General features: G+C 45.6%; 1 protein-coding gene across 1 annotated transcript; it reads left to right on the top strand.

Moving 5' to 3' along the window:
• Nucleotides 1-10,236: 10,236 nt before the first annotated feature.
• LOC138084288 (serum amyloid A-3 protein) lies at nt 10,237-14,139 on the top strand. The gene is made up of 4 exons (XM_068978480.1): nt 10,237-10,343; nt 10,905-10,996; nt 13,449-13,587; nt 13,974-14,139. The coding sequence occupies exons 2-4, from the start codon at nt 10,906-10,908 to the stop codon at nt 14,137-14,139; spliced, it is 396 nt and encodes a 131-aa protein (XP_068834581.1). The 5' UTR covers nt 10,237-10,343; nt 10,905.
• The last annotated feature ends 1,185 nt before the right edge of the window (nt 14,140-15,324 follow it).

Here is a 15,324-nt window from a genome sequence, read left to right as displayed (position 1 = left end):
GGGAGTAATTACAGATTCTGTGGGTAGGGGGGAGTAGGAGAAGGAGAGAGACAGAGACAGGGACACAGAGAAGTGTGTGGAGAGGGGCGCTTCACAGGAGTTGTGCCTTTGATTGAGGGGCGCAGCAAGTCTGTGGCGATCCCTCCCTGAAGAAGCCGTAGAACTGAATCAAAAAAACACCCTTCCCTCTCTCCCTAGCTCCTGGCCAGGTTCCCTATTGTCCAAATCCAGCCAGGGCTAAAGCAACGGGCTCAGTTGATATAGTCTGGACAGGCCAGGGTAGAAAGTGGAATGGTAAGTGAGTGACTGGTGGGGCAAACAAGAAATACCCACACAGCTGAAAAGCTAATCTCATAACTGGAGGATTTAGGGTAATGAACTTGTGTCCAAGACTTTCTTGCAGTGTCATAGTGATGTGAGGACTGCCTGCCTAGCCTCCCCTCCTAGGTTCAAAGTCCAATGCTGACAAATGTTCCCAGAGTTGCAGTGCAGTCAGAGGGCAAGGTGGGAGGACATGGAAAAGAGTGACTGCTGTCTGGACAGCATTGCCACTAAGACTAACTCTTACTATGTACAGATTCAAAACACTCTGGTTCTTCAAGAGTACATATTATCTTAATATACCCAGTTTATAGAGGATTCTCAATTTAGGGGACTTTCAACAAGTGGATTCATTTTCCAAACTCTGCTTTCCACTGTGATTTTTCAAATGTTCATCTCGATCCTTATCATCTGGGTCATTTTTATTATAACTGCAGCACAGTTTCAAGCTTCAGTATTCTATCTGCTTTAATGTTTTCCATCCCTCCCCTACTACCAACCTCGTTGTTGGCTAGATTTGTAGCTGGAGGCACTTGGAGGGTGAGGGTATAGACAGCTCTTTCTCTATCCCTCCTGTTCCACCAATGTGGAGGCGTGCAGAGAAGCCCAGTTCTGAGGTGTCTTCCCACCACACCTCCCAGATCTTGTATTGGGAGATTCGTAAGGGTGGGAAGAGCCATTTGGGCTCATTCTGGTTAGGTGTGCTTCTGATGCTGATATTCTTTGTCCAGGTGAGGGTCTCCAGGAGGTGGTGGGCATGGTGGGCTCCTGAGGTGAAGTCCAGCTTCATACCACTCCTCAGCCATGGAGGACCTTCCCAGAGAGGAGCAGGTTATCCACAAAGGGCTCTGACGATGCTGCACAGTCCAAGGCCCCTCCCTAGCTGAGGTATCACCTCACCTGGCCCAGCACTGCCTTTTCTCTAACCTCACTGGTCTTGCCAGTGGGTTCCAGTGGACCCCCCAGAATGACTGGGAGCCTCTTCTCTTCCTGCAGAGATGGCAGACGGGAAAAGGCTCACCCCATCTCCTTCCTAGTTACACTCCACCACAGTTTTACTGGCACGGGTGCTCTATCTTTAGAGACTTCCAGAATATTCACAGCTCCTACACATGTAAACTCTCTCAAGAACTCACCACACTGCCCTCTGCTTGGATAGGGGCATCAAATGAGCTGGCAGTGTCTGCAGCAAGCATGCACCCGGCTGAGAGATGAACAGGCATTTTTGTTTTCTTCTTGGCTGCTGCTGCTGCTGCTGAGTTGCTTCAGTCGTGTCCAACTCTGTGCGACCCGATAGACAGCAGCCCACCAGGCTCCCCGTCCCTGGGATTCTCCAGGCAAGAACACTGGAGTGGGTTGCCATCTCCTTCTCCAATGCATGAAAGTGAAAAGTGAAAGTGAAGTCGCTCAGTCGTGTCTGACTCTTAGCGACCTCATGGACTGCAGCCCACCAGACTCCTCCGTCCATGGGATTTTCCAGGCAAGAGTACTGGAGTGGGGTGCCATTGCCTTCTTGGCACCCTGAATCAATTGCCAGAAATCGCCTGCCTCCACAAGTGCTGCACTCCCCAGGAGACTGACCGCCCTGCGGTCTCCCCTCCCCTCCTCGGGCATCTCCTCCGTGGACCAGGGGTGGGCTGCGGGAGGGGGCGGTGTTGACTGTGGAGCCAGCGCTGCTGCCTCTTCCTCGGCTTTGGGAGCTCACGCGGTCTGGCGCTGCTTGCCGGATGCCCTCTCTAGGGGTGGGGTCCTCGGAGCCCTGTCCTCAGCTGTGGGTGATGGAAAAGCAGCAGCACTCAGCAGCCTGTTTTCACACCCGGCTGCCAAGGGAGTTCTTGCACAATCCTCTAGTTTCCCGGGGACACTTTTCAAAATCTGTAATTATGGGAAAGAAGAGCCAGGTCCTCTCCAAGAACGGTGTGTTCGGTTTACACACACATTTATTACCTATGGAGTCCTGTCAAACCACACTGTGTAAAACATATTTACAAAATCTCCTGTGAGTGACTCACTCGTATGTTTCCTGAAAGGATTGGGCAAATGGACAAGAACTCAGGCTGGCCAGGGTGCCTCGCTCCTGAACCATCCGACCTGGGAGGAGCCAGTGCACTGAGACCTCCCTTTACTCTCTGCAGGGTGGACTTAGACCGTCCAGCACAGTCTCACGTGGCGTCTGCAGAACCTCACGTCACCCTTTAGTAAAGACGCCTCCAGAGCTCCTTCATCCTTCTGCTCACTCTCCAACTCCCTCTTCATGCTCCTCCGGCACGCGGCAGGGGCTGGGCCAGGCCCTGGGGACCCGAGGCAGACCAGGCCAGTGCTCCCACGTGAGGAACATTCCACTGGAGAGTTATGATTAAGCTAATCAGCATTTAAAAGAACTGAATTAAAATATATCGTGCATTTATTTATGTGCCACAACACGCAGTGTGAGCTCTATGACCTGAGGCTAAGAATCCCAAGGCTCCATCCTCACAGACTAGATGTGAATTTCAGCTTTGCCACTGTGACAGGGAAGGGTAGTAACATGCAAACATTATCACGGTAAGTTGTGTAGCAAAAAAGCAGAGCATAAAATGATAGTATTGTACCACCCTGTTTCGTTTACGTGTTCATATGTCTACATACACTTAGATAATAGACTGGAAACATTTTCTACAGAGGTTCTTCCTGCCCCTCCCCCTCTCGTCCAGGCTCAGGAAATTAGTATGGCTTTCATTTTTGTCTTTATGTTTATTTTATACTGTTGAAGTTTCCTCGCTGAAGATGTTCATTCAGTGAGATTCGTTAAGCCTGGCTGTGTCGAGGCTTTTCCTAGGCACTGAGTATGGTGGTGAAGAAAACCAGCAACTTACTTCCTGTCCTCATGGGGGTGAGATAAGGAAAAACAGCAAGTGTCCATTTACATTGTAGTTTACATATATATGCTTCTCTGTCTGCACACACACACACACACACCCACAACATCACTAAATGTGCAAACACACAGAAATAATGCACATGAATTCATAAAGATTATGATAAGATAAAAGTGGATAAATGTGTCAGAGTCACAAGTAAAAATTCATAATGGAAAATAATAGGGAAAGGACGTCAGTAATTTCATGTTCCATATTCTATCTGTTAATAATCCTATTGTGACTTTTTGTTTTCCATATGATTTCTTTTTCTCTCAGGACTGTACCTCTTTTAGGGTTAAACACTGTGGTTTTAGCAGTTGGCCTGGGAAACTACAGGCCCTACTAATCTCTGGAGAAAGAATTTTCCCCAAGATAAGAAATAGAAAATGTTCCATTTCTTCTGCAACTGCAAGAATAGCAAATAGAAGAACAAAACCTGTATCGACAAAGGTTATTTCTAACAAAGGAGTTTTTTTTTTTAATGACAACAAAAGAGACATCAGAGATAGTCACTATGTCCTGTGACAGCAACCCTCTAATATTTTATTTATACTTTAGATATTAATTTATGTCTTTGAAGCAAAATTCTTTTCTGATGGAAGCTGTTAGACTGGAAAAGCGGATAGCTGGTTCATGCCAAGGCAAGAGCGCAGAGCTATAGAAATCCTCCCCATTGCGGTAGGGTGTGTGAGCTGGGCTGCCCCCCTGGACAGCAGAGTGACACTTCACTGTGAAACTAAGGGTATGCACACCAGCTCTGTCCCAATTTTGATACACATGGCACAACGCAGGTATCATTTGTATTGATCTGACAAAATATGACTGCTTGTCAGTTTATTTTTCTGGTTACTAATGATTTGTGCATCTCTTTGTGAGCTTATTTCTTATTGCATGTTGTCTGTAAACTATTATTTTCCTAACACTTCATCCATTTTTCTATTGGGGCTGCCATCTTTTCCTTACTGACTCATAGAAGTTCGTTGTATTTTTGAAATATTAATCCCTTGCCATATTTTAAATATCATCTTTTCCCATTCTCTATCTATAATTATGTTCTTATTTTTGATGTAATCAAATTCACCCCTTCCTGATTTGGGGTTTGTGCCTTTGAAATTTAAGAATTTCTACACCATCTCTAGATCACAAATATATTCTTTGATATTATTTTTTATTAACTTTACAGTTTATCTTACATTTACATATTTAACATTCTGAAGTCAACTTATGTATGTGTATTAGGTAAGGGTCTAATTTTCCAGGCAAGAATACTGGAGTGGGTTGCCATTCCCTTCTCCTGGGGATCTTCCCAACCCAGGGATCAAACCTGGGTTTCCTGCATTGCAGGCAGATTCTTTATTGTCTGAGCCATCAGGGAAGCCCTATTACGTAAGGGCCCAGCTTTATTTTTCTCTTTCCAAAACTGTCAAGCCATCCTATCTTCAATGATTTGTGATGTCTTCTTGAACATATATTATACATGTGACCCTAGCTCTCACTCTCTGTTCTGTCCCATTGGTCCATGTGTCTTTAGTTGAGCAAATACTATTTTTATTACTGTATTTTGCTGTTTATCTTAACGCCTGGTATAGTAAGTTCCTCTTCTTAATACCTTCCTTTTTTGAGGCTGACTTTTTAATGCATCGACTTTTATTTCTGTATGTGAATTTTGGAGCAATCATCTTCTGTTCCAGAAAAATCCAACTGAAATTTTCAGTATTACATGTGTGGATTAATCTGGGGTCGAATTAACATCCTTAATGTTAAGTCATCCCATCAGTGAGCTAGAAACTTCTCTCCATGTTTGAATCATCTTTTAAGGTGTTAGCGATTTGACACCTTCTTCATTGCAGTTCTGTGAATTACTGGTGAAAGTAATTGCTAGGAGTTTTATAGTTTTGCTGTTACTATGAATAGTTTATTGTTTTGGTCATGTTTTCTATTTGGGTATTTCTACTATGGAAAAACCTGTTGGTTTTTGGATCAAGTGTGGGCCATCTTATTAAATTTACCTATTAATTGGAGTAATTTGTTGATTTTGAGGTTCAGGTGTTGATGATTATAGTGATGGAAATGATGACAGTTTTTAATCTCTGCCTTTCCAATCCTTATATCTCTTCTTTCTTTTTATTTTCTATGCCTTGGCCAGGGCTTCCAGAACTGTGTTAGACAGTAGTGGTGATAGTGGGCATTCTTTGCTCATTCCTAATTCTTCAAATGATGAGCTAAAAGTTTTTCCATTGTAAAATCTGTTAATGTTATGAAATTAATTTAACTTTATTTCATCTTAATTTTATAAAATTAAGGTTTCCTTTAAAATGTAATTTTCTAAAGGATTTTTCACTCTCTTTTAAAACATCCTTCTTATTGTTGATTTATTATGTTATGTTAGTTTCTGTATACAGCAAAGTATATCAATTAGATATATGTCCACTATTTTTTACATTCTTTCCCCATATAGGTCATCGCAGAGTATTAAGAAGTGTTCCTTCTGCTATACGGTAGGTCCATAGTTATCTATTTTATATATAGTATTATGTGTTTGTCAATCTCAGTCTCCTAATTTATTTCTCCTCACCCCCTGCTTTATCCCCTGGATACTACAAGGTTTTTTCTCTACATCTGTGATTCTATCTTAAAGGATTTTTTAAAAGAAACATAACTTCAGCTTTATCAAACCCTCCTTTTTTGATCAATCAAGATAATATTATTTCTCTCCTTTAGCTAATAATGTGATGAATTACATTAATTGTAGTCATGTTGACCAATTCTTGCATTCCAAGAGGAAACCTTACTCACTTATGAGGGATTTTTAATGCTCATATTTGGTTTGGTAACACTATGCTCTCTGTTTGAATTGTTTGCACCTTTAGAGGTGAAATGGGACTGTTCTTTTCTTGTGTTGCCCATCTCTTACTTTGGAATCAATTACTCTACTTCTTTAAAATGAGCTGTATATCTCTATCTTGATTAGTTTTCTACACCAACCTGTGTAACATACTATTAACTGTCCCCTGAGATTTTAGCAGACTCTCCTGGAAAACCACTGGCCTTAGTAGGGGATACTGGGAAGAAGAGAGCTGTGATAGCCACTTTTGCTTATTTAATACTTAACTAAATTCCTAAAGACATCTATGTCTCTTTGCAATAACAACAACAAAAAGGTGCTTACTTACAAAGTTTGAGGCTGTTCCTTCATCTAAATTAGCAAATGATGTGCCACCGTGAGTTGATTAAACGGAGATCTGAGGCTCCATGTTAAGTTTAACTTTGAACGAGGAAAGAGGAATTCAGATTAATCTCACTCACTTGGGTCTGTGTGGAGAGTCTACCTTTGTGAACTGGTTTTAACCAGCTCAGAATAGTGCTGCTGAAGAGCTTTTATGCTGAGAGATTAACCAGAGTCATTGCAGAGGGTGTCATGTTGTGCTGTGTTGTAGCTGTTGTTGGTGTCGACTGTTGTGGCTTCTGCCAGAAGTCACTGGGTGTACACGCATGACTGTGGGTGTAGTCTCACCTGTGAGTTGCCAGCAGTTTGCTGAGAGGAGAAACGCGGTGGATCTGGTCTCTTAGATGGTTGTTTCCAGGTTTGGAGTGACTGGCGTCAGATTTGTGTGCGATGCTAGGAAGTCGGTCTTTCCTTATGACACCAGCAGTCTGTGGAGGCTGTTTTCCTACACTCTTGGACCAGGGGCAGAGTGAGGAGCCCCCTCGAGCAGAGATGACCCCCTCCTAGCAGGTCACCTCAGAATCAGGGGGCTGCTGCCCTCTACCAGATAAACAGAGATCCTCAGGAAGCTCAGAGCAGCTGTGCAGTGTTTCCTCTTCTGATGTGTCAATTCCAACCCTCACATGTCTTTTCTGTTTTTGAGAAAAAAAAAAATGCAGCCACATATTCAACAATGTACCCGGCATTAATAATTTCTTCAGTGCTATTTTCTTTTAATCTCCCCGGTGTACTGTAGGATGAAGAGGAGGGAAGCCAGCCTTTCTGGTGCTAAAGCTGTGTTTCTTTTTCTTTGGTAAACTGTGAACTTCACAGGTATCTCTCTCTCTCTTTCTGGGTGCTATCTAGTAGAATTCCAGGGTTTGGCTTTAGAGAAGCTATGCGTCCTCCCAACTGCCAGTGCGAGGAGACTATTCTCTCTTCTGCAGCTGCAACAAATACAGGTGTTTTTTTATATTATAAACTTTGGGACCTAGGCCCTAAGTGTTATTAATAGTCAGAGTGTATCCTGTGGGGTTTTGTTTTTTTGTAGCAAAGCTTTGGTGTCCTTCTCTTCTCTTAATTATAACAGAAAATGAAGGTCTCTTAAACCCCTCAGTAGTCTTACTACATATGGCTATTAGGGGATGGGTACCTTCTAATTTATTATATAAACCAGGTCTCTTTCAAAAATAAAACAATTTGCTAATTGTCACTCACTATTAACTATTAATCAGAGACAACAGACACTAACAGAGACCATCTTGCAAACCAGGACACAACTTCACATGGAGACTCCTGGGAAATCCCTTTAAGGCCTGAAGATCCTGAAATCACCATGACAGGATGGTTTTCTTTTGCAGGACAAACAAGTAAAAAGAGCTGACTACTACTGTCTTCTATTGTTCTAAGCATGGCCCTGCAAGGAACTGGGTGTTCCTTCCAGTAAGACTGAGTGCCGTAAGTAACAAGGAAGAGAACTTGCAATGCTTGACTTGGTGTCTAGAAATTGTTTGCTTTGTCTCTAATGAGTTTATCAAATAAGAAATGACTGGAATGATGCAAGAAAGTGGGAAATAGAATTCCAGTATCGAATGGCTCCAAACAGAGTCGAAGAGTTGCAAAAGAATGTGATCACTGGCCCCTGATTTCTGCCCCAAGGAAGGCAGAAGAAGAGATGTGGACATCACAGCCCCCCTCTGAGGAGCTGCCCCAGGGCATGTTCAGGGCCAATGACTAGATGGTGACAACATCCCCTCTCCCCACCATGTCTACTCCTGGGACCAAGTCAGCTAAGCCACCTCAGGGACCTACACTACCCCAACCTCAGGGAACCCCAACTTTCCCAAGGAGTTGAGAATGTTGAGAATATTTAAATATTGCTTAGCTTTGCCTTGGATAAAAAGCAAACAGAGCAATCCTTTAGACAGTTATCTGCCCTACGTGTTCATCTCATTATACCTACAGGAAATAAAATATGTCCCAGACCCAGAAAGAGGCATCATCCTATTTCTGAGAGGTTCTACTCTAAGACAGGGCTTCTCAGGTGGCTCAGTGGTAAAGAATCCGCCTGCAGTGCAGGAGACGTGGGTTCTATCCCTGGGTCAGGAAGATCCCCTGGAGAAGGAAATGTCCACGCACTCCAGTACCGTTCCCTGGAAAGTCCCACAGAGGAGCCTGAGGGGCTACAGCCCATGGAGTCACTGAAGAGTCGGATGTGAACTTGGTGACTAAACAACAACAAATCCAAGACCGCGGTTCCCAGACCACAGTGTCATCCTCAGCCAGCGTGCTTCCTCCTGGGACAGTGCTCTTCTTTCTAACGTCCTGCTCACATTTCCCCGAGTCTTGTAACAAATTGGAAATGCTTCGCCCTCCTTCTTCTCGGGATTACTACTTGAGCACAAGTCCCACATCCTTCCAGACTCTAATTTGCCATCTCCCCTTGTCTCAGTTCACAGGTCTCCATGATTTGCTTGCATCTGTCTTGGAGATGGCGTCCCTGTGTCTCCAATGCACGGCTCACGTTCCTTCTCTCCTGTGAACACTCCAGGCAAGAATCCTGAGGTGGTGCTCCTGGGCTGGGCCTTACTTGCCCTCCTGCCATCCTCAGGCTTCCAGCCCAGGGAGGAAGAGCAGTTCCATGTCCTCTGGGTCCCCACCATCTCTGACATATTACACATGCATCTTCCCTCCTCCTCTGGGAAATCCAGTGACCTTTGAAATTTCCCTTTAGGATGAAGAGGCAGAGATGGGGCATGGAGTTCATCAGAGACACCATCCCTGAGAGAGCACCTGCATGAAATTTCCTCCCAAGATTATCCTCCTGAACTCACAGAATAAAGCCCAGTCTTGCTTTTCTGATTGATACAGCTATTTTCTGACATCATACACTCCAGCATTCTTGTGATAAATCAGCTTTCTCTGTATCCTTCCTGAATATTCTATCCTGATAATTTAACAGACATATGGACTTTTCCTGTTCATTTTTATGGTGTCATTTCTATGCAGTATCACAGCAGATTTCTACACTATAGTTCATCCTTCCCGGGATTATAATAACCTCTCAATATGACCTACTGTTATGACCATCAACAGCATCTGATCATGAATACACTTGAAGCTGGAAGACTGCCTTTTCCAGGGCTGAATCCACCCCGTGTGGGCACTAGAAGTTGGATTTTCCTGAGTTTCTATCTCCTTCCTTTCCTGCTGCTGTAGCCTGAGGTCCCAGCTTCATCCTGAGCTGTCCCTTATAAGGGACCCGTTCTGCTGTTTCATTTGCCCTGTATGCTCACATTCTTTACTCAACTCTCTTTATTTAATGTTAATCTTTGAAATTTCCAGGTGACTCAGATGGTAAAGAATCCACTTGCAGTACAACATACCCAGGTTGGTTCGATCCCTGGGACAGGAAGCTCCTCTGGAGAAGGCAATGGCTTCCCATTCCAATATTCTTGCCTGGAGAGTCCCATGGAGAGAGGAGCCTGGTGGGTTACAGTCCATGGGGTCCCAAAGAGTGGGATACAACTGACTACCTAAGCACACACACCCTTCACAGCAAATGTCAATACACTACTGTGGGGGATTAAAACACGTTTGCCACTGGAGTGAGACTTGAAATGGAAAGAAAAGGTCCAACATGCTACATTCTGAAAGTTGCCAGATTGCACAATCTAGGAAAATTAGATGTGAGTGAAGAATAACACTGCTGTTTTGAATGCTGGGTTCTGGTCAGGAGGGATTTCCCAAACTTTCTTTCCTTCTCTCTCTCTCTCTTTTTTTTTTTGCTTCCACCCCATTTCTCATTTGCTCCACTGCCCAAGTGTCAGTATATAAAGCACCGGCCCCATCTCCCAGGCAGGCAGCACAGGCAGCTCAGCTTCACCAGGAGCCTCAGCAGCAGGTCACAGCCAAAGGTGAGGAGCTAGAACTCCCCAACACTTTTCCTCTTTGGAGACTTTCTCTTCAGCAGCATTCTTGTGCTGCGGCTCAGCTCTCTGCTTCCTTCCTGAATCCACTGTTCTGACCATTAGAATCCACCAGATGTGAGCACTTCAGGGAGTAGGGCTCTCCTTGTCTGCGTCTCCTGTACAGGCAGTGATGGGGTGGGCACGCGGGCCACAGACACCTGTGCCTCGTTCACCTCGTCTCGTATCACAGAGAGGCGGCACAAACAGACTCCTCTTGCCTTTGGGAAACTTGCAGTGCAGCTGGGTTTCTGGCTGATAGAGGATGACTGGACTGGAAAGTGGTTTATGCTAAAATCACGTTGCAATCCTTCATGCAGGAAATAACTAGGATTCCCAGGATTCAGTGGAAATGAGAGCTGGATCCTCCGTGTTACAACCTATCCTCTATCTATCTATCGAAATAAAATTCAGAGGGGTTTATGTTTGGAATGTAAGAGTGTATCCACATTACAACTCAGCCCCAAGCCCTGTCATTCTTGGTTGAGTCCACTCATCTCTCTGTTGCAGGATGAACCTTTCCACGGGCATCATTTTCTGCTTCCTGATCCTGGGCGTCAGCAGCCAGGGATGGGGGACATTCCTCAGGGAAGCTGGTCAAGGTAAGGACCAAAGGATGGGCCAGGGGAGGCTGTGTCTTCTTCCTCAGGATTCACCTGAGCAGAGGACACATCCCCACAGGGCAAAGGCCACAGGTGGGCAGAAAAGGAGTTTAGTTTTCATGGTAGCACTTCCCGAAGCTTTTCTGGCCAGCTTTGCACTCTTTCTGGGCATCCCCAAGCCCGAGGTCATATAAAGTTTGAGTCTGTACCTTCAGCTGGAGTGAGGATGATATCTAGAGGGCGGGGTACATGTTCCCAAAATGCCAGTAAGGCTCTGCTGCCCCCTCGTGGGCAACTAGAGACGGCTCATTTCCAAGTCTGTAGCAAAGAAGTAGATGCAACCACTGATACTTATAACTAAAATACCTGATTTTTCAGTAGCTGCTCAGGACTGTTTAAGAGCTATATGTGCAGGAATCGACTCGTTTTCTCCCTCAGGGTTTAATCATTGAGTCCTGCAATGTAGGGACCATTACCCTTTATCAGAGGACCTGCTGCCCCAAGATACTAAGATAGGTTCCTACGTCCTCCAGCAGAGCAGGATTGAACCCAGTATCCTGAGACCTTGCTGTTAACTTCGGCCCTTCTACTGCCTCCCAGATAAGAGTACACGTGGAGGGTGAGGGGTCTGTGAACATGCGTCCTGCTCTTTATCTGAGCAGATGGCAGAGAGTGGGGGTTGCTGCCTTTGGAAGGAAACCCTATAGAGTTCTCCTCCCCAGAGTAAATGGCAGCATGAGTTTCCACAATGACAGTTCTGCTGAGGCGGAGACCTGGTGAGAATCCTACAGCAAGAGACATAGACCTCACTAGCCAGAGCAAACTGGCCATAATTTATTTCCCAAAACTATTTGTTATTATTTTTCTGTGATAATTACTGAATAATTGTTTAGAGTTTGTTCTTAATTCCATCTAAATTCACACAGACCCAGATAAAAGTATCTTCCATCTCTTAGGTCAGTGTTGTTCAAGGATGACTTGCATGAGAATCACCCATGGTCTGGGGGGCTTTGTGGAATGCAGGTGCCTGGATCCACACATGGTCCCTTCCCTGAACCACGGTCCCTGGGGCTCTCTGTAAATCTGTCCATTATTGAGCACCCCCTTGATTTTGTGCACAGGAAATACTAAGAACACTACCTGGTTTTGCACCCAAGGGACAAATATGTTGTGCATTTGGAAGCACTTATTAAGCAACTCTAGACTCCAGGGAACTATTTAAATCTGCAACTCAGGGTGAATAGCTATAGTAAGAATATCATAGCCCTCAACAAAACTACAAACTTCCCTGGTGGCTCAGACAGTAAAGCGTCTGCCTACAATCCGGGAGACCCAGGTTCGATCCCTGGGTTGGGAAGATCCCCTGGAGAAGGAAATGGCAACCCACTCCAGTGCTTATACCTGGAAAATCCCATGAATGGAGGAGCCTGGTGGGCTACAGTCTATGGGGTCGCAAAGAATCGGACACGAATGAGTGACTTCACTTTCTTTCAACAAAACTATTTTTATGAACACCTGAAATAGCTAATACCTAAAATAAAGATAAGTTATCTCACAGAGATATTACATAAACTATGATTATAATCCATATTATATTTTCCTCTTTTCCCTAATAAGCTAATCTTTTAAACCTTCGCCATTTTATTCTATCTAGGTTGGACTTTCTGCCCATCCTCCCTGATCTTTAGTTCCTTTATTGATTTATTTTTGCCCTGATATTCTGCGGACCAGAGGGGTGAGAGCATAGCGAGCACCTACAATGTTCCATAAACTCAACCTGTATTTCCTCAGTTCTTCTGCATAACCACCCTGAGGGAGGCATCACTCCTCCATTTTACTGGAGAGGACACTGAACTTTAGAGCTGGTGGTTCAGTTGCCCTTTTTCTGCATCTGATTACCCTGTTTCTTCAAAGCCCTCTTAGGGAGCTCAGCTTTATCACCTGCTGATTTAATCCTGACAGTTGCCCATGTGCAAACATGCCCTGAGTATTCAGATGTACTCAGGCCTGAGTTAGTCTCCAGGGCTGGATTTCTCCCCTTGACCAGGCTGGGAGTATCCTATATCCACAGCCTTTCTCAGTATCGTCCTTCTCAAGCTCTGGTCAGAGCCTTTCCTGCTTCTTTCCAGGTGGAGGTTCATTGCATAAGCAAACATCCCTTAAAGAAAGGGCATTGACCTCTTCTTCACACACATCACACACCTCCAGAAACAAAGTTCCAACAGACTTAGAATGAAATCAAACAGAATAAACCTTGCACCAAGTGTGATACTCACAACTTCAGATCAGGGAAGTAAGTGAGAAGTAAAGAAGTATTCATTTCAAGCCAATATAATAATCTCCAAGGGCTTAGTCGAAGGCTGAAACCTAGAATCAGTGGGAGGAAATGATTTATTTCTCTCTTTCACCAAAACATGATCACATTCATCTCATCATTTTCTTTTCCTCCCAGGGACTAAAGACATGTGGAGAGCCTACAGAGACATGAAAGAAGCCAACTACAAGGGTGCAGACAAATACTTCCACGCCCGCGGAAATTATGACGCTGCCCAGAGGGGACCAGGGGGCGCCTGGGCTGCTAAAGTGATCAGGTACCAGGGCCCCTGGGGATGCAGGGATGGGTGAGCAGAGCTTGGCTGCCTAGGACAACCTGGAGGGGCCAAGCCCTGGAGAACTTTCCTGTAGGCTGTGGGCCCTCCTCCTCTTACCCACCCTCTTGCTCTGTGCCCAGTGTGAGGTCTGAGTGGCTGAAGAGCAGAGCAACTTGGTGGGACAGGCGACTCTCCACCCTGCCCCTATGGGTGCTGTTCACCCAGCACAGGGCTGAGGTGGGCTGAGCCCAGGGAGACTCAGGGTTGTAGCCCCTCTTTCCTTGGCTCCTCTCAGAGGCATTGATCTCTTGGAAAGAGGAGAGATGGGGAGTGTGGGGCTGTGGCTCATAGTCCTGGATTAATCCCCTCCCTGCCTTCCTTTCCAGTAATGCCAGAGAGACTATTCAGGGAATCACAGACCCTCTGCTCAAGGGTATGACCAGGGACCAGGTACGGAAGGATTCGAAGGCTGACCAGTTTGCCAACGAATGGGGCCGGAGCGGCAAAGACCCCAACCACTTCAGACCTGCTGGCCTGCCTGACAAGTACTGAGCTGCCTCTCTCTCTGCTCAGGAAACGGGGCTGTGAGTCCCCAGGGGCAGGGACACTGACCTAGAGAGTTCTGTGTCCTCAGAAGGCAGCAGATCTAATAAATGCTTAAGAGATGGAATCCTGAGACTGTGTGTCATTCTTGGTATAAGGACAGCCTGTTAGTTCCAGGACTGATGGCTGGACACCGACTTGAAGGCTGAGCCTGTGGCTGTGTGTTTGGTTCTGGACACAATCTCAGCATCATTCAGGACAGACCCCTCTCCAGCCTCCCCTAATCAGACCCGCTCCCTCTCCAGGCCCCTCTGGGGACCCTGGGGCCCTTTCCAGGCCCTTCGCTGTCAGGCCTTCTCACTCCCTGCAGTCGTGTCCTGTCCCCCCGCTGTCGTGGGGTGTAGTCCCCTAGCCTGTCCTCGGAGCTCTCTGTGTGGGGCGTGGACACGGCCCAGGAGGACTGGAGGGTGGAATCCTGCTCCAGAGACTGCCGCCTTGATCCCTGTTCATTTCTCAGCAGCACCTACAAGTCCAGCCACGAGCCACTCTCTGCCTGTGCCTCCGGAACCGCCTCCAGGGCTGCTCCCTTCCCTCTGTTTCCTTGCCTTCTACACGTTCCCAGCAACAAACGTGTCAAGAAGTGGAGGAATAGTGACAACATCAAAACTCAGAGCCAGGCGGCTTTTGCATTGGATATGATTCATGTCCTTGAGAGGAAGTCTTTTTCCCCTCCTAGTCCTTTCTCAACCTGGGGAAGCCAGCAGCAGTTACCTCTTACTGAGGAAAACAGTGTCTCTAATGGAAGGGAGTTGGGTCTGTTAGAGCACAGGAATTATGAGTGATTCTGTGAATCATAGCAATGCTAAATATGTAAACACATACATACACATGAATAATGCACATGAGTTATAGAGATTATGATAAAATAAAATTGGTAAATGCATCAGAATTACAAGCAGAAATTCATAATGGAGAATAAAAGGGTGTATTATGAATACAGTCATAATGGATGTCAGTAATCTTCGTGTTCCTTATTCCATCTGTCATTGCGTTGTTCAGTCACTCAGTCTTGTCGACTCGTAGGGACCCCATGGGCTGCAGCACGCCAAGTTCCCCTGTCCTTCACGATCACCTGGAGTTTGCTCAAACTCGTGTCCATTGAGTCTGTGATGCCATTCAACCATCTCATCCTCT

The sequence above is a fragment of the Capricornis sumatraensis genome, chromosome 8 (genome assembly GCF_032405125.1).
Source record: "Capricornis sumatraensis isolate serow.1 chromosome 8, serow.2, whole genome shotgun sequence".
NCBI lineage: Eukaryota > Metazoa > Chordata > Mammalia > Artiodactyla > Bovidae > Capricornis > Capricornis sumatraensis.
Note: the sequence above shows the minus strand (reverse complement) of the source record. Positions and strands in the feature narration are given on the sequence as shown.

Coding starts and splice junctions, on each gene's coding strand:
- LOC138084288 (XM_068978480.1), top strand. CDS start 10,906: ATGAACCTTTCCACGGGCATCATTTTCTGCTTCCTGATCCTGGGCGTC. Junction 10,997..13,448: donor CCTCAGGGAAGCTGGTCAAG/GTAAGGACCAAA, acceptor TTTTCCTCCCAG/GGACTAAAGACATGTGGAGA. Junction 13,588..13,973: donor TGGGCTGCTAAAGTGATCAG/GTACCAGGGCCC, acceptor CTTCCTTTCCAG/TAATGCCAGAGAGACTATTC.